At 42.4% G+C, this 19,120-nt stretch overlaps 1 protein-coding gene across 6 annotated transcripts in view; it reads right to left on the bottom strand.

Moving 5' to 3' along the window:
- Positions 1-7,025: 7,025 nt before the first annotated feature.
- The window catches only part of NBEA (neurobeachin), a 674,548-nt gene continuing 662,453 nt past the window's right edge, over positions 7,026-19,120 (bottom strand). For all 6 annotated transcript variants that reach the window (XM_070800567.1, XM_070800569.1, XM_070800566.1 and 3 more), the window contains 4 exons: positions 14,554-14,655; positions 11,963-12,159; positions 10,699-10,850; positions 7,026-8,893 (listed from right to left, as the gene is read on the bottom strand). In XM_070800567.1, the coding sequence (XP_070656668.1) occupies positions 8,803-8,893; positions 10,699-10,850; positions 11,963-12,159; positions 14,554-14,655 (542 nt within the window). In that variant the 3' untranslated portion in view covers positions 7,026-8,802. The remainder of the gene's footprint in view (positions 8,894-10,698; positions 10,851-11,962; positions 12,160-14,553; positions 14,656-19,120) is intronic.

Below are 19,120 nucleotides of genomic sequence, written 5' to 3' on the forward strand. Positions count from 1 at the left end.
AATTGTGAGGAGAGCATTGCATGTGGCCTTCGACAAGATCGCTTCCCCCTCAGGCCTCTCTGTAGACAACAGGATTGGTGATGCCGCCTGATGTGACTGTTTTGAGGTGAGAAACTCCATTTCTGTCCCAGGACAGCGCACACAGGGCTCATAACCATCTGTAACTGGAGGTGCTCTGGTTCCCTCTTCTGTTTTTGAAACACAGAAATCTGAAGTTCAGCTGCAGCAGCCGTGATTATCGTTTTGGTTACTACAGTTGCTTACTTCTTCAGTTCAGTTGCTCAGTCATGTCTGACTCTTTGCAACCCCATGAGTTGCAGCACGCCAGGCCTCCCTGTCCATCACCAACCAGACTCATGCCCATCGAGTCAGTGATGCCATCCAACCATCTCATTCTCTGTCATCCCCTTCTCCTCCTGCCTTCAATCTTTCCCAGCATCAGGGTCTTTTCAAATGAGTTAGTTCTTCCCATCAGGTGGCCAAAGTATTGGAGTTTCAGCTTCAGCCTCAGTCCTTCCAATGAACACCCAGGACTGATTTCCTTCAGGATGGACTGGTTGGATCTCTTTGCAGTCCAAGGGACTCCCAAGAGTCTTCTCCAACACTACAGTTCAAAGCATCAATTCTTCGGTGCTCAGCTTTCTTTATAGTCCAACTCTCACATCCATACATGACTACTGGAAAAACCATAGCTCTGACTAGACAGACTTCTTACTGTTCTCTATTTTAAAAATTTTTGCTATATATATATATATATATTTTTTTTTTTTTTTGGCCGCAGCACGCAGAACTTCCTGACCCGGGATCTAACCTGCGACCCCTGCACTGGAAGTGCGGGGTCTTAACCACTGGACCACCAGGGAAGTTCAACTGTTGTCTGTTTTAAAATTCCAGTGTATGGATATGCATTTTTGTGAATGTTATTATCCTCACGCTCAGCCTGCCATTTCAACTATTCCATCTTCATTAGGAAGCCAAAGTTCTCCCATTTTCTCATACAGAAAAAAGACACACCAGCACAGAAACAAAACACTTTAAGACCCACGACGCCTCGGGGAGAACTAGCATGTGCTGAGCGCTCGGGGGCCTCTGGGCCATTCCCCGGCCAGGGGCACTGCTGTCCTATCTCCTTTCTTCTAGAAACAACCCTCTCCTGGCAACCCAGGCTTCTACTTTCCCCCGGGGCTTAGCCTCTAGCAGTGGGTCTTTTGACCAGCTCAGCAGTGCATTTACACAATGGTTTTAGTATATTTGATTCAATATCTTAGTCTTTCCATTTGGGAAGGAAGTATGGTCTACCACTTGGCCTGAAATAGAGGTGCTTTCTGCTACCTCACCGACAAATCACTCCTCTGTTTCAATAACCCAGAACTGGTTTTCTCTGCTTGTAAGAAACCTGGGTGATGGAGGGGAGGCCCCTTCTCCAATACCCTTGGGGCTCCCTCTCTTTCTGGTGACCTTGGGAAAGAAATGAGAGCAGGGTCTGCCGGTGGGGCTAGGATTTGGGACACTCGCACCCCCTCTATCTGGGCTCTGCAACCCCTCCTTCTGCTGCACAGGACCGGATGGAGGAAGGTGGACAGGGGCCCTCCAGGAGCAGCAGGGGTTTCTGACAGAACCTGTGTTCTCTGTGGGTGAGGCTGAGCCAGCGGCCTCCATGGCCTCCTGTAGTACATATGTATGTTTGGATCTAGCGCTGTTTAACCACCTGGTCAGAGAGGAAGTTAGCTTGGTTTCATCCGGGGCAGAAGCTGGCAACCCTGGCTTGTGATGCCTCTTCCCAGACTTTCAGGCCTGCTCTGCTCCTGAGGAGAGGTGCCAGGCTGAACCAGAGGTGGGTTTCAGGATTTCAGGAAAGAACATTTCAAACACATTTAGGGCATTACCTTTATCTGACCAGGGCTTCCACTTCCCTCATAGCTCAGTTGGTAAAGAATCCACCTGCAATGCAGAAGACCCTGGTTTGATTCCTGAGTTGGGAAGATCCCCTGGAGAAGGGATAGGCTACCCACTCCAGTAATCTTGGGCTTCCCTTGTGGCTCTGCTGGTAAAGAATCCACATGCAATGCAGGAGACCTGGGTTCGATTCCTGGGTTAGGAAGATATCCTGGAGAAGGGAAAAGGCTATCCACTCCAGTATTCTGGCCTGGAGAATTCCACGGACTGTATAGTCCAAGGGGTTGCAAAGAGTCAGACGCGACTGAGCAACTCTTTACTTTCACTTTATCTGACCAAGACAGACATGAAAAATGACTATCTACAATTTCCACACTTTCATTTGAAAGCAAATGTTCAGCACACATAAAAGGCATCATCTCAGAATAAGAATAGTTGAGCAAGTTTAGTTTGAGGAGAAACTCAATCTCTGGCCTTTGATTTCACTTCAGACCAAGGCTATCTTCATCCTGGGCTTTCAGATCAGGCTTGGGAAGTGCTGGCCTAATTACACAGGGGAATACGAGGGCGGTCCCCTCCTCTGCCCCATGGCGGGAACAGAACGGACTGCAGCTGTTGGCACTGGCAGTGGGTGCTCAGGGCCTCCCTCCCTCATCCCACACTCTGCATCCCTGGGTGCTGGATGGAGGGTGGGGGAGGATGACCAGGCAGTTAAACAGCACTAGATCCATTAGAGGCGGCGGAAACCACTGGCTCAGCCTCACCCACAGAGAACACGGGTTCCATCAGAAACCCCCTGCTGCTCCTGGAGGGTCCCCTCTTCACCTTTCCCCATCTGTTCCTGAGAGGCAGGGGAAGGGCTTGCAGAGCCCAAGTAGAGGAGGTACAAGTGTCTCAAATCCTGGCCCCATGGGCAAGTCCTGCCCTCACTTCCTGACTTACTGCCTGTGTGGCTGGTGGAGGCAGAGGTCCTGACCTCTGGCCATCAGCAGCCTAGTAGGACAAAACAGATGAGTGGGTTGGATGACCTCTGAAGTCCCTCAACAACACACCTAAGGGATGCTCCCCTGGGGTACCCCCAGCCCCACTCCACCCCCGTCGCAGGCATAGCCTAGGGCTCTTCTGCTTTCAGAATAATCTCCGTGGGAACCTCTTGCCATCAGAGGGGAGGGAAGTCTGTACAGAGGCATCCGAGTTTCTAACCATAGCTGTCTCTACCAGGGTTTTGGCTCTAACCACCAACAGGGAAAACAGTTTACCATCCAAAAGAATGATCACTCAGGGAAGAATAAGAATAAGAAGCTGGCTCTCCCAGCAGCGTTGAGTGACCTCCTGTTCTGTTTCTGTGTGATCAGGAAGGGGCATCGCAGAACAGAACTCAATCAAAGGGCATCCTTCCTTTCCTACTAGGTGCTAAACAGACCTGAGTCCAGATTTACGACTGCAGGTGGTGGCGGGAAGCTGCCGGCTCAGCCTCTCCCAGAGAGAGCAGAGATTCCATCCAAGAACACACGCAACGCAACCCCTCCTGAGTTTTGGCCACGTCATAAACACCCTCCACCTGGTGCCTGAGGGCTTCGTTGTTCAGGGGACTACTTCACGGAGAGGCAGCCCATTATGATTTGGGAAGAACGCGGCACACCTGAAGAGCCGAGCCTCTGAGAGTCTCCATTACCTGCCCAAGGTCAGAGAGCAGGAGAGTTAGGGCTCAGACCCAAGTCTTCAGTTTTGTTTTGTTTTTGTTTTTTTTTTGCCTCCACATGACCCATGCATTTACTTATTCATTGGTTTATTCATTCATTCAATCGACATTTTCAAGGGCTTAGTCGGTTCACAGTCCAGTGGGGAAGACAGACACATAAATGACAGTGACAATGTGGCTGTGTGCTGAATGCCTGCCACACCAAAAGGAAAAATCTTGGCAGTTGAGTTGTCATGTAGTGGAAGGGAGATGTGTGTCAGTGAGAATACAGGGAGATGGTGCAAAAGGAGAGGCGTGTGCAAACAACCCTGTGAACAGAGAGATGGGTACCAGCTACATGGGGATGGGGGCTTCCTGGAAGAGGTGGCATGGTGCCAAGGCCACTGTAAGAAGGAAAAAAGTGCTCATCAAGATGGGACAGTCAAGACAGCGGACCTAAAAATCACAGGAGAAAGGGGCAGGTGAAGATCGTGGGCGCTGGCTAAGGACAGGACTGGCTCAGGGCTGACAAATTCAAAGCAGGCACAGGAGCCAGTGTGAGGCAGGATACATTTTTAACTTTTATTTATTTTTTAAAGGTTTTTTTTCTTGATGTGGACCATTTTTAAAGTCTTTATTGAATTTTTTTTTTTTTTTACAATATTGCTTCTGTTTTATGTGTTGCCTTTTTGGCAGCCAGGCATGGGGGAATCTTAGATCCCCAGCCAGGGACTGAACCTGTACCCCCTGCATTGGAAGGCAAAATCTTAACCACTGGACCACCAGGAAAAGTCTCCATTTTTAAAAGTATACTTTTTTTTCTTTTTTCCGCCAGGAAAGGAAACAAACTTTTACTGGACCACTCAGTGAATGCTTACAAAGTGAATGAGCTGCAGGAAACACATGGCTGAGGAGTCCAGCACTCTACCACACACCCCCAGTGCCCAGAAACCCCCGTATGGCCCTTAATTAGTCACGACCTCCCATCCATAATCACAGTGCTCATTTCTGAAAGCACGTATCAGTTTCACCAGTCTTTGTACTTTATATAGCATGGAGTCTGCACTCTCTTGTGATGGGGTTTTTAAGTCAACATCTATGTTTGATTACCAGGAACAAAGCTGCCAAGAGCATTCTTTTCCATGTCTTGTTGATGGATGGAAGTAGGGGTTTCTTTTGGATCTTTACCTAAACATGAGATCGTGGGGTCATACATAGGCTAGGAATAGATGCAGCTTTACCACCAAATTTGGATTTGTCACGTTTTTCTAAGCAGAGCCAGGGGCAGGGAATTGTATTAATTAAGGACGCTTTGATTTGTTCTCAAGCATCAAAAAATACAGCTTTGATCAACTTGGTGGGGTGGGGTGGGGGGAGTATTCATTGGCTATTGACTAAAGCAGGGGTCCAGAATTGGGACGCCTCTAAGAATGAGGGCAATTTGGGTGCCCAGGGACTCGTGGCTGGCAGACAAGTGTTCTTGCTCTGGCATCCTTTCACAGCTTTATTCTCTATTGCACATAGGCTTTCTCTACACAGTGGAGAACTGGTTGCTGGCAGGCCCTGGTTTCTCAGTGACAGGTTAGTAGGTGACAGTCCAGTGACACTGTAAGAAAGGGAAGACATCTCTCTCCCTAGCTTCAAAATACCAAAAAAAAAAAAAAAAAAAAAAAATTGGTTAGGGGCTTCCCTGGTGACTCAGTGGTAAAGATCCCGCCTGCCAATGGCAGGAGACACAGGTTCCATCCCTGAGCCGGGAAGAATCCCACATCCCTTGCACCACAGCTATTGAGCCTGCACTCTGGAGCTCAGGAGCCGCAATTTCTAAACCCACCTGCCGCGGCTCCGGAGGCCCGCGGGCCCTCGAGGCCCTGCTAGGCAACCAGAGAAGCACCAGCATGAGAAGCCCCGGCACTGCAACTAGGGAGGAGCCTCACTGCTCCCCGGCGACTAGAGACAAGCCCACACAGCAACCAAGACCCAGCACAGGCAAAACCAAACAAATAAAATTATTTAAAAAAAAACACATTTTGGGAAAGGTCACTGGTAAACCTACCCCTGACCAAGCACCGGGGTCAACAGAAAAGGGGGTGATATGGTGGGACCAGGATGGAACCATGAGGTCCCAGGGGTTGAGTGCCAGGTTTAAAAAAAGTCACATGATAAGTAGGGGAGGAGGAGGTACCCCCAGAAAACCCACAGCAGATAAACAGGGAAAGCGACGCCAAACAGGTGAAAATGAAAGGCGCCCCCTAGACTGTGGAAGGCGACAGCCACCTCGCCAAAGCTCAACTTAGGCTTTAAAACACCCCAACGTAGAGACGATTAGCCCCATTTTAACTGACGAGAGAACTAAAAACTTACTTCCAGAGTGAGGAGTCGAGTGACGCGACCCAGCCCTTCTTTGGTTGAAAATGCCCAGAATATGAGAAGCTCTTAAAACTCTGTTGGCGTCGCTTCTTCCGAAGGGATGAAAGTGGGCAGAGAGTAGGAGTTTAAGGCTTTGAATAGTCCTTCTTTTACAGCCTTGGGCACCGCTGGCATTTGGAAATTCCCGGTACCTTCACGGGAAAGGCCCCCGGCTGTGGACGCCTCCCGCGTTTTTGGCAGTCAACGTCTTTGCAGCAAATAATTATGCTGCATAATTAACTGGCGTAAGGCGATTTTGTCGTAAAAGATGACCTAGCTGACCGTCTGATACACAGAAAAGGAATCACGACAGTCGATGATTTGCCCCAAGTGTTACATTTCTTCTTTTCAAGCACATTATGTTGGAGGAGAAAGAGGCTGAGGGTCTGGAAGGAAGGTGCAGACTGGGACTCACATCTCCCACAAAACTCTGGAACTTCTATCAGCGGAGCTGTGGCAACACACCAGTGGAGCACACAGCAGTGTAGAGGCCTTTCACTACCCAGCACAGAGCTCAGTGACAAATATGCATCCTAGAACTTGAAAAGTGATCATCAGTACCTCTTTTAATGAAGCAAGAGACTTTATGGAAAAAGCGCAGTGCTGAATGAGGAAATAAATCAACAAGCAAAAAAAATAAAACAAACTACAAAATACTATGAACATAAGACTTAGGAGACAAGTGTTTAGGTACAACCTCCAAAGTAAAATCAGTTATTTGAGCAGTATTACCATGAATCTACACACATTTTAAATGTATTAAAGTGTTTGTATTTTGCCATTACTTAAAAAAAAATTTTTTTTAATTAAAAAAAAAAAAAAGATCTGGTTCCTTGGGGTTGCTGGTGCCCCAAACCCCTGCCAGATGGTCAAGCCAAGCAGCTCAAGTTTCAGCAAATTATGGACCATCATTAGGACTCTAGTTCATGTTCGTAGATGCTCTAGGCCTTTACATGAGGTGACACTGATTTCTTAAACTTGTAGGACAACATAATGAATGCATGTAAGTGAAGTGTCCAATGAAATGTGGAACAATCAGTGAATTCTTTGCATATTTTATTTTTCTTTTTTTGATTTCCAACTCACACACATCTGGCATATTTTACATCTTTGCAATAAAACATGGTTACAATAGCTTAAGGAATTTATATATCCAAAATATTTCACCATGATCTCAAGATGAAATGAACTTGTCTTCCAGATGTTCATTATCCTCCCAATTCTAAGCTACAAACTCAAGATATTGCTTACAGCCTGGTGATGAATAACTTAATCATTACGCCGATTCCCCAGAATTTCAGAATCTCATAAATACAAACAACAATGAAGAAGGAATTCAGTGCTAAAACTTACTAGTACAAGGTGGATAACAAATAAGTAATCACATCAATAAATAATGATATGTTTCTGGTGCAAAGTGCCAATACAAAGAACCCATTATCTTGTTTTATCTTTTTAAATAAATGACTGCAAGTGAGTGTAAGTTCTGAGAAAATTACATTCCTGTAACATGCCTCATAGCCCTACCGACACAATATGTACATCTATGACGATACGGTCACCAAATATACAAAGAAGAAACATGAATAAAGTGTATATACCCCTGGGTGTATAACTTGATCAGTACAATGTATGGAAAATCATTTGATAGCGTCATTTTATATCATAAAAGATGAATTGCCTTAGGCTAAGAATGTGGCTTTAGGTGAGAATTTCACAAGAACCTAAAAGAATAACTTCAGTTATTGTTATAATAAAGTCTGACTTATTTATTAAAGAAACTAAGCTATTCAAGAACCAAAGAGAGAGAAAAATTAAAAAACAGCAAAAAAAAAAAAAAAAAGTTAGCATCAGATCTCCTCCCCTAATGTACACACGCTAAGCCAGCAGGATGAGTCTGGAAGAGTTGTCCAGGAGTTGGGAAGTCATCACTAAGGAACTAACAATCGGGATTCCTATTTATACAATAAAACCAGGACCTCATCCCTAAGCCCCCTTTCTGCTGTGTCTTCAAATTATGAAGGGTAGGGCTGAATTTTCTTTGTATAAAGTACCAAAAAATGGCAAATAATGGCTTAGTATCCAAATGCTTTATGAGCAAATTTCACGTAGAGGGATGGAATTCAGATTAAAAAGTGCAAACTATATTTTGGTGAAAATGTGAAAAATTATCGATTGAGCCCAAATTCAATCCTTTCATACAAACGGTGTCCTTGGACAGATCTTACTATTCCCTACTGTCAGTGCGCCTGTTCCATCAAGACATAGGGATTAAAGAACATGCAAGTTGTAACTCCACAATAAAATTAAGAAACGTTTTGTTCTTTATACAAGGTTTTACTTTTACAAAAGTATCCCTTTAAATAAGATGCATCTGATGTACAAAGTATCAAACGTGGTTTTTTTTTTTTTTCTTCTCAGCTTGAAAAGAGGCTGGAAATGGGATGCAGGTTAGGTTCAAAGCTTAAACTTTGTAACAACTGGACACAAGGTTCCTCAGAATTGTCAAAAGTCTCTTGTGACACGTCCTACCACCTTTTCTCAATAAACAACAATATATGAAATAATTACCAAAACATCTCCTAATTCATATAATTTACATGATATAAGCTTGCCTGGTAGCAGCTGGTGTTCAGTCGTGAAAAAACACACAAAGTAAAATGGCTGCTGACTACAATGTACAGCTATTGCTGGGTGTGATGGAATGTACAAACGGAGGTCGATGTAGACGAGTTTTTCTTCCACCAGAGATATTGCCTTTCCATGCAGCACTTGTGCTCTCAGCTTTAACTTGGCTTTTGGTTCTTCATTTGTCTTCAGTATCTGTTCTGATGCTCATAATGCCACCGATTAAAATCTATATTAAAAGCTACAATGCTACCAGAAGCCATGCCAGTGATCAGAGTCCTGGAAAAGCAGAGACAATAGTTAAGAAAGACACAAAATCACTGACATGGTTCTACTTTACACTAAACAATAGCATGATCTCAAAGTTCACCAAGTTTTTGTTTTGTGTGCCCTGAGACAGGATTAAAATTTATTCTTGGTTCTCCTGAGAGACGCTGCCTCAATCCAACACCTGGACCGCTGGACCAAGTGTTATCAACTTGACCCCACAGCTCATCAGATGAACACCTTTCTGAGGACAGCATCTTCACTGTATGTTTATCTGTCAGTTTGTAACTCATGTGCACGTACTTCTGTTTGAACATATCAGGGGCATTATAAAACACCAAGAACAACTGAAATTAGGGATGAGCTTGAAAAAGGAATAGAAACTTGACTAGTATCTTTCCTCACTCCTCCCGGGAGATGCTAACACGAATGCAGCTTTGTCTGTGCGCTCATCTACTAGAGAGTATATGAGAGGATGAGTATCTCATAAAGCCCTTCCTGCCCTCCGCACCCCTCGAGAGGAGCTCATCACTTCCTGTTCCTGTTCCCATGCTCCTGCCTCCCTCATATGTATTTATTATGATTATTGGAGCTTCTTGGGATTGGTGGTCTTGTTTTATCTCCTCCAGACTGTGCACAGTCCTTAATATATGATGGTGGCAGCAAATGTTTGCAACATGAATACATGAAAGGGATAAGAATGCCAGGGGAATCTTGAAATACTTAAGAACACAAATTATTTCAAATACTTTAGAAACATGAATCTATATACAAATAATTACACAGTAAGCCACTTCCATTTTTCACGAATATAGACTCTGCTTAAATTTTCTTAAAAAAAAGGTTGAGCTGCAGATCAAATATCTCTTTCCCAAACTAACTTAAATTTTATTGCTTTTCTTGATGACTTCAGGATCATTTTACTATAGTGTGAAGATACTTTATCATGTAAATCTTAATATTCATACTATTTTAAAACCAATACTTATAAAGAATACATATACACATAGTTGAAATGAGTTGCTTAATAAACTTTTCTTATTTCTGTTATATAGCAAAAATGAGAAATTATTTACCATATTAAGATCATATAGTTTTAATTTGTTTTTTAAATTTAGAAAATTTAGGCTTTGCATTCCAAATATTCATTTCACCTTATAATAAATGCAAAGACAAATTTTAGGAAATAACAAAATCCTGTTGCAAACTGAGGAATAACAGAAAACTATATTACTTTGTTAACATTCTTATTGATTCCTTCCAAGTAAAGATTACAGTATCTTAGGGCAATACATAAAATACCACAAAATAACATAAATGAGAGATGTGTGAATAAGCAAATGGGAGGTGAGACTGTTTCAAGTAACCAGTGCCTTGTATTTGTAAAACAGAGGCCAGCTGCAGTCTGCACTTTGCATTTGGCTGCATTTAGCTAGACCTATGCCTCAAGCCAAGACTCTGCTAAAAAAATGTGTGTCTTTCACATTATGGAAGCCAGGCAGGCCTGTCTGAGACCAGGTAAAGATCTGAGAACAGAGAAGTTGGTGGGGATAACTCTACGTCTTGGAAAGTAGATGAGTCTGTTTTTCTCCAGACTCATTTCTTTATTTTTTCCCCTTATTCTCTTCCTGTTTCCTTCTTACCAGTATCCTTTCCTAAAGTACTTACTCCTCTCCTCACTCTGCCCTTTTCAACAATAGTCCTTCTTCCATCTGGATGCTGGAGTATTTTTCATTGCACATTTCACCCTTGGTAAAATCTAAAGAACTTTCAATGACAACTCTTGACTGATCACATTTCTCCCCGACATGGCTCACCTCTGGTCATGGGATAAATCCATTGCTCTAATGCCAGCATCACAGCCAGGGTAAATGTACAGCTGCTTGAAGTCACAGGCCTGCCAGACCTCCACCACACCATTGTCCCCTCCGGTCACCAGGTTCTGCCCATCACTACTCAGGAGAATGGCCTTCAGACAAGGTAGAAAAGCAACCATTTCTTTCAGTGTTTCCCAAATGACCAGTGGTCACTACTGAAAGGCACTTGCCACAGGTCCCTTGTCATCATCATCTACTTTTAGCCATTTGTCCAAGTTTTCCAAAGTCTAACCCATAGACTTCCCAATGTAGAATTTATCAAAGTAAGTCTTACACAAAGGATCCTTTAAAACCAATTTAGGTTACAAAGTAACAGAAGTTCCAATAAGATTACCAATCTAGTCCAGAAAGAACTTGAGAATTAAGTAACATGATGTTTGTTAAGTTCTGAATACTAACAATGTCAAGACTTTTTAGAACAAATTGCAGAACACATTTCAAAACTGTTTTTTATAATGATAAACCAGAAATTCCAATTCATTTCTGAGTGATGGGCAATTCAGTATGTAATTTTGGTACAGGGTTTGAAAGATAAGTTTCTATGACAATAAACTCACTTTTAAGGTCAGGAGAGTGCAGTGTAGGAATAGCTTTTTGTCAGGGGAGTTTAAGAAAAATCTCCCTCAGGGTCTAGTGAGGGAGTGAGTGAAAGTTTCTCAGTCCTGTCAACTCTTTGCAATCCCATGGACTATACTGTCCCTGAAATTCTTCAGGCCAGAATACTGGAGTGGGTAGCCTTTCCCTTCTCCAGGGGATCTTCCCAACCCAGGGATCAAACCCAGGTCTCCCTCATTGCAGGTGGATTCTTTCCCAGCTGACCCACAAGGGAAGCCCAAGAATATTTGAGTGGGTAGTCTACCCTTTCTCCAGTGGATCTTCCCGACCTAGGAATTGAACTGGGGTCTCCTGCATTGCAGGTGGATTCTTTACCAACTGAGCTATCAGGGAAGCCCCCCTTAAGGGTCTAACCTCTAATCAAACTACAGCTGTCACCTTCAAAGTCTAATTCACTGAGTTAACTACTTGAGATTAAATGAACCCTGGCTTTGTTCAAAGCATCATCAATATGAATTTATATGTTTTTATAAACCAGTACACATTTACCTGAATACCCGAGAATTTCTAGTACGAGTCACTGAATGCAAAATAGTCAATCTTTAACCTCTTGGCTCAGTCCCTAGTTAGACTCAACATGCAGATTTACCCGTGTTGAATCGTTGATCTCCATTTGAGCCAAAAGTTTTCCGTTGATGCTGAAATTGCTGAATCGCCCTCGTTCATAGTAGATGATACAGTGGCCTTCACTGGAAACAGAAATCAGGCGTGGAAACAAGCAGTTTTCTGGTCCTTCGAGGGCTCTGAGCAAATCTCCAGTGATTGTGTGGACGAGGCAAGGGCCCTCTGCAGAGTAGGGAACAGCAATGGCCACTCATGTTACTCTCACAAACCCACAATTGGCACCTGAATATACACTCAGGTTTGTAGGAAGAGGCAGAAAAGAAAACTATGCTGGCAAGAGCCAAGCACTGATGTTAGATAGCAACAGACAACTGTTATGTGACACACACATGTGTCTTCCAAACTTTTCATTTGGTAAATACTTGCTCTTTTCCTTCATAGGATAATATTCATTAAAACAGGATACAGTCCATACATTACATGAGAATAAAAGAGACTGTATGTCCCGCAAGTGTTCTCATGTGTTTAGAAAATTTTTCTTTACAAAGTTTGGGAGAATTATCAAAACAGTTGCTAAATTTCTTTAGTATCATCAAAATTTTAACACTGTGCCACATAAAGATACATTACTGTCAATGTACCTTTTCTATGGTCTATATATAAAATGTAAAAGGCAAAATTGAGAAAATTAATCAAGTAATTCAGACTGTAGGAACATTGTTTCAAATAAATGAAGAATGAGGCAAGAATGTAAAAGTAGTATGGGGAATGATTTATTTTGCTTCAACTGTTTCTCTCTCCCGCCTCAGGCAGAAACAGCGCTGAGATAAAATATTCACTGCTGCTGCTGCTAAGTTGCTTCAGTCGTGTCCACTCTGTGCGACCCCATAGACGGCAGCCCACCAGGCTCCTCTGTCCCTGGGATTCTCCAGGCAAGAATACTGGAGTGGGTTGCCATTTCCTTCTCCAATGCATGAAAGTGAAAAGTGAAAGTGAAGTCGCTCAGTCGTGTCCAACTTAGCAACCCCATGGACTGCAGCCCACCAGGCTCCTCCGTCCATGGGATTCTCCAGGCAAGAGTGCTGGAGTGGGGTGCCATTGCCTTCTTCAAATATTCACTAGCCAAGTTCATAAAAATAATTGGTTAATATAGTTTGGTATTACCTATCCAAGGCAATGGCACCCCACTCCAGTACTCTTGCCTGGAAAATCTCATGGATGGAGGAGCCTGGTAGGCTGCAGTCCATGGGGTCGCTAGGAGTCGGACACGACTGAGTGACTTCACTTTCACTTTTCACTTTCATGCATTGGAGAAGGAAATGGCAACCCACTCCAGTGTTCTTGCCTGGAGAATCCCAGGGACAGGGGAGCCTGGTGAGCTGCCGTCTATGGGGTCGCACAGAGTTGGACACGACTGAAGCGACTTAGCAGCATATCCTTTAGAAATACTCCAAAAAACTTTATATGAATTTTATTCCTATTTTTCAATCAATTGATTTCAGTAGATATATATTTTTCAAAACAAGTGATATTATGAGGCTATACCCAAATTTTTTCCTGATTACTAAAGTAATAGACGTGCATTCCAGAAAATATGAAGAATTAAAGAGAAAAATAGCAATCACTTGTAATATCAACCATCATCTATAGAAAGTTACTGTTTTTTCCCTATGCGTATTATGTGGCTTGTGTTTTCCTTTTCTTTTTTTTTGCTTTATAGAACAGAATGACGTTATACATATTACTACTAAAACAGACATTAAAAGACACTTATTGAAAATACCTTTTGTATTCCTCCCTGGGTTATTTATTCTTAAATACAAAAGCAAAGTGTCCCTGTGTGTTCAGACATCACATCTTCTATGTATAATAGCAGTCAGAATAAGGCCCTAGAAACAAAATCTGATCATCTCATCATCTTGCTAAAAACCTTCGATGGTTTTCTACTATGTTCAAAACAAACGCAAATTGCAAATCCTTATGCCTCGGGTCTCCCGCCTCTTCACCCTTCTGTCTCCTCACCTCCGTGGTGCCCTCAGCACACTCAGCCCCTCTGGTTTTCTTTCAGTTTCTCTTAAGCATTAGGCTCCTTCCTGCCCCAGAACCTTCCATGGAGAATTGGTATCTGAGCCAGAATTAGAATCGAAGTTTCCTGACTTCTCCCGAAGCAGTACTTCTTCCATAAAAAGCCAAAAGAACTAAGCCATCATATTTCCTCTCCCACCTACCCAACCTTGAGAAGAAAGGACTAGTGGAGGGGGTGGACCCAGGGCTATGTCTGGTGAACCGCCTGAGCCCCCGTGATCCCCTTGATCACGGCTCTCTCCCCCTTGGCTTCTGAACGTGATTTGTAATGACTGCATCAGATGCGTGTGCTACAGTTTGATTTACCAGTGTTCTGGCTAGAATGCCGGTGACCACAAAGTACTTCATAAAAATTTACATCTATCTTATATTAGTACTAGCAAATATTAATAAAACTAAACAGCTGCAAAGAACCTAGGGATTGCATTTGTCTACGGAAAGACTCCTCAAGGAAACAAATCACAAATCATGGTTAACTTGTGAAAACAGTACAGTTTTTAAAGACCTAAAATGAAAGAAATGTCTCCTGACCTTTAGCACCACTGATAACAAGTCCAAGTTCTGCACAGACAGAAACGCAGACTACTTCATGGTCATGGCCCGTGAGGACAGCTCTTGGAGCAGGATAGTCACCTGGAAGGGAACAACAGCAGTGAGTGTCCACAGACCAACAGCAGGAATGAAGGGTTCTACCATTAAATCGAACACTTAAAAATAACAATCATTAATGTTTAGTAAGGGCATTTACTATTAATAGCTGTGTGACCATGAGGCAGTTATTTAATCTCTCTGCTTTTTCCTCATCTGCAAAATGAGGAAACCTACTGTGCCTACCACACAGGAAGCTTTTGCTGTTGTTCAGTCACTCAGTCGTGTCCAACTCTTTGTGACCCCATGGACTACAGCATGCCAGGCTTCCCTGTCCTTCACTGTCTCCCAGAGCTTGCTCAAACTCATGTCCATTGAGTCGGTGATGCCATCCAACCATCTCATCCTCTGTTGCCGCCTTCTCCTGCCTTCAATCTTTCCCAGCATCAGGGTCTTTTCCAATGAGTTGGCTCTATGCATTGTGGCCAAAGTATTGGAGCTTCAGCTTCATCATCAGTCCTTCCAATGAATATTCAGGGCTGATGTCCTTTAGGATTGACTGGCTGGATCTCCTTGCAAGTCCAAGGGACTCTCAATAGTCTTCTCCAGCACCAGAGTTTGAAAGCATTAATTCTTCTTTATGGCTCAGCTCTCACATCCATACACAACTACTGGAAAAACCATAGCTTTGACTCAGGATGCTTAGATGACGGCTAAGTCAACAAATGTGACCTACTTATAACATCATGATAGTGGCGAGAAATACTTTTTTTTCTTCTGATTACTGTGAAGAAATAGAAATCAAGCTTGCCAAAACATAGGAGGTAGGTACAATTATTTTTTCTATTTTATAGAACTCCAAAGCTTTGAAAGGTTGTTCAACTTACACAAGTTCATACAGGAGCAAGTGTTGGAACTGAACCCAGAGCTAGGTAATTTTGCAACACTTGCTCTTACCCCTTTAAAAATGTTCCTTAAGATCTTCAACAAAACAGGCTATGGTGCTTTGATTTTTTTGGAGATGGGAATGGAAAGTAGTAAAGCAAAGAAGAGACAATCAGATGATCATCTTAATTCTCCATCTGACTTTGGTGCGATCCTAGCCAAGAAAGAGCAGCTGAATATTCTGCATCAGCATTCTGACTGCCAAGTGCTTTGCCCTCTGTACTGAGTGCATGCCTTCTAAGTGACAGGTCTTCTCAGCGGGTTAGGAGTTGGGAGTATAAAGAAGACGTACACTGTAACCTGGAATTGCTTAGAACACATCCAACCACCATGGCACATCTTCCACAGGTTGACCACTGGAGGCACTCAACAATGACAAGTGTGAAGAACAAACGTGGGTGCACAGAGCGAAATGGGATTAAACAAAAAAGCAAAAAGAAAGAAAAAAAATCCACAAATGAATGGAGAGAAAAGCAGAATATTGGTGAATAAACTGCATGCCTGTAAGACTGTGAGAAGGACCAGCAAAACTGCGAGGGCTTCCTGCCCAGCGGCGTCTTGCTGGGAAAGTCATTCGGAGAAGCCACTTTCAAGATGGAAATGAGGGATTGCTACAGTCTCGGTACAAAAGTGTGGAGGAAAAGGAAACAACAGAAATTCAGACAGGAATTTTGGAAGGTGCATTGGGTATGCTGCCATCCTGGGTACAGTCTGGAGTGGCTGCTTTGGTACAAGGGAAAAGAAAGCCAGTGTCAGCTGTACAGGATAGGATATGAGGACCCAACAGACTCTGAAGTGAAACTCTGTTGAAGGCAGGGTGCTCAGAAGAGGGACATGAAATGCTTATTAACAATTAACATCTGCCTATTCATGTCAGATCCAACAAATATTTATCAATGCCTTGTAATATCCAAACTATTTCCACTTTTCATTAACAACGTCACACTTATTAATGCCTTATATTGCCTCTTTAATTATTAAATAGTTCCAGCAAACTTGTATGATTTTGTTATTCATCTTGGATGTATTGTTCAGTTGATGCTACAATATAATTTCAGCAAAGAGCAAGTATTATACATAAATAAGCCTTTGTGCATATATAAAAATATCATTATTTCATGTTGTCAGTATCATTTGACCATTACTTTTTCCTGCTTGAGAAGTCATGTTGTAACTTGGCCTTGTGACTGCAACTCTTCCAGAATTCTTGGTATTTATCAAATTATGGTCTGTGTATCCTGGGATCTGTGGCTATTTTATTGAGACTGAAAAGTTCTATGAAAAATTTTAAATTTCAGATTTACATTTTGATGATACTCTGTATTTTTAACCAGTTGTAAAGATGAAATCTTTCTCCACCATCAAAAATCTATGCTGTGGCAATTAATAGTTGAAATGCACTTAAAGATTACGATGAGCTAATTAAGTCAATGTTTCTCAAACTAGATTCAAGGAGTCCAAGAACACATTCCTTAGAGTCAGAGATTTTTGGGGGGTTAGTAGTAATTTTGTACTTTTTAAAAGGGGTCAGTGTATTAGAAAGTTTGAGGAATATTATTGTAGACTATTTTTATTGATAATTAAAAAATTCAAGTTGGTAGCTTCCACACAACTATGTGTATTTTCATTTGCTTTTAGATTAAAAACATTAATTATTTATTAAATATTTATAGCATATATAAGGTTAAGAAAATAAAATGAATTACCTTGTACTCACCCCCAGCTTAAAAATATAGACTATTACCAATGGCTTTAATGTCCCCTTTCTCATACCTTAGAAAATATTAAGACTTTTGAGAAAGTTCTGTATTTCTGTCCTGTTCACTCTGCTTCACCTGGTTGTTGGGTCTGTCATCTTTCCTTTAGGATGCCTGAGATCCTGCATGCTAGCCTGCTTTTCTCTGTGAACTCATACTTTTTTCTGGATCAGGCTGAACCCCCTCCTCCATCTCATCTCTCAGAGAGATGTCCTACACTTCCTGGGCTGCTATTCCCTCACTGTGAAGGAGGCGGTGGAGGAAGTGAATGTCCAAGGGCTGGAGCTTGTGCCCCGCTCCTGGGTCAGCCACTCCCCTGGCAATGATCCAGCCCTGGGCAGTGCTCTGATTCCTGCCCCATGTGGCAGGAGGGAAGGCTTCAATAGGTCATGCATGGAAAATTCTGTGAAGAAAGTACATAATGAAAGCGTTCTACCCAGCAAGGTACTCAATACTCTTTCCATCTGCCAATATCTCTTCCTTCAGACCCACTGGTGTTCTGTCTCCCCAAGAACTGCTCACTGTTTTCTGTGAGTTTCCTCACATCCATCAGCTTCCATTTTGTGTTTGAGACATTTCTTACCTAGATGGTGAGTGGGAAGGGAAGCTAAAAGCCCATGTTAGTCTGTCATTTGATTCTAAATTTATGCTTCAAAGATGCCCTATGTTCCCTGGCAAAATGAGGATTAATTACTGACAAGATTTTATGTGTAATATCATCCTTAATTTTTCTAAGTGATTATTTTATCTTGGAGAGACTGATGAATTAAACATCTTACAATTATATATTTAATAAAATTTATATAGTTTTATAAACCTTTCCCCTATATGCCACAGAAAAAGTTAAAGGCAATCTAGTTCTATTGCAGGAAATTTTAAAAATGTATAAAAATAGTAAACATATTCCTTAAGTATGTAATACATTTTCTATGAGGAAGTAAGTTTTTCCAAGGCTTACCTCTGATTTAAAAATTTTAAAATGTTTTATTTTTCATTACAATTTCCCCAGGTCATTTGAGTAAACTGCGAAACTTAACTATTAGAAGATTCTGTAGGGCCCCTGAGAAGCATGGTTTCCTGCTTTCAACCACAGAAGAGTAAATAACATGTTGTTCTGGGGTTTTGAGTTGGGGAATCTGCAGCGGCAGCGGGAGTGGGGGTAAACATATTCCCTATAATTCATTTCACTGCCAGGGACAGATGTCACCCACCCGGACAATCATTCACAATCCTAGAAATATTCCGTCAGTGTCACATCACAATTGATGGATGTAGCTGAGGGTCAAAGGGCGCCGTGCAGAGGGAGGTGCAGGTGAGACCTCTCCTCTGAGGACCAGAGCACCACTGCCCTCCTTCCAGAGTCACTTTCTCAGAAGAAGAGCTTTCTGTGTGATGGAATTACGATGAATGAAAAAAAAGAAGTCCGATTTTAAGATTCCTCCTAAGCAAGTATTTGGAAAGAGCAAATATACCAGGCTTACAATAAACAGATTCCATCTCATTTTTATCACAAGTCATTTCAGTATTTTTTAAATGGATGATGAAAAAAGTACAAAGGTATCCGATGCTGCTATCCACATAGAACTGACAAAAGAGCCTTTCAGCGTGATAGGCTGTGGCTTTCAGACAAGTGATCAAAGTAAAGATTACTCATGGTCCTTATTATTTTAAACCTCATTTACGGGACTACTGATATGCAGGAGAAGCTTGAGTTCTTCTACATTAGAGCTAAACAAAAACAGCAGAGATTTTCTGTGATCCTTAGTGTGGTTCTGCTGGAGTCAGAAAATGAACCTCCTGATGATATA

Source organism: Bos indicus, chromosome 12 (genome assembly GCF_029378745.1).
Source record: "Bos indicus isolate NIAB-ARS_2022 breed Sahiwal x Tharparkar chromosome 12, NIAB-ARS_B.indTharparkar_mat_pri_1.0, whole genome shotgun sequence".
NCBI classification, from domain to species: Eukaryota; Metazoa; Chordata; class Mammalia; order Artiodactyla; family Bovidae; genus Bos; species Bos indicus.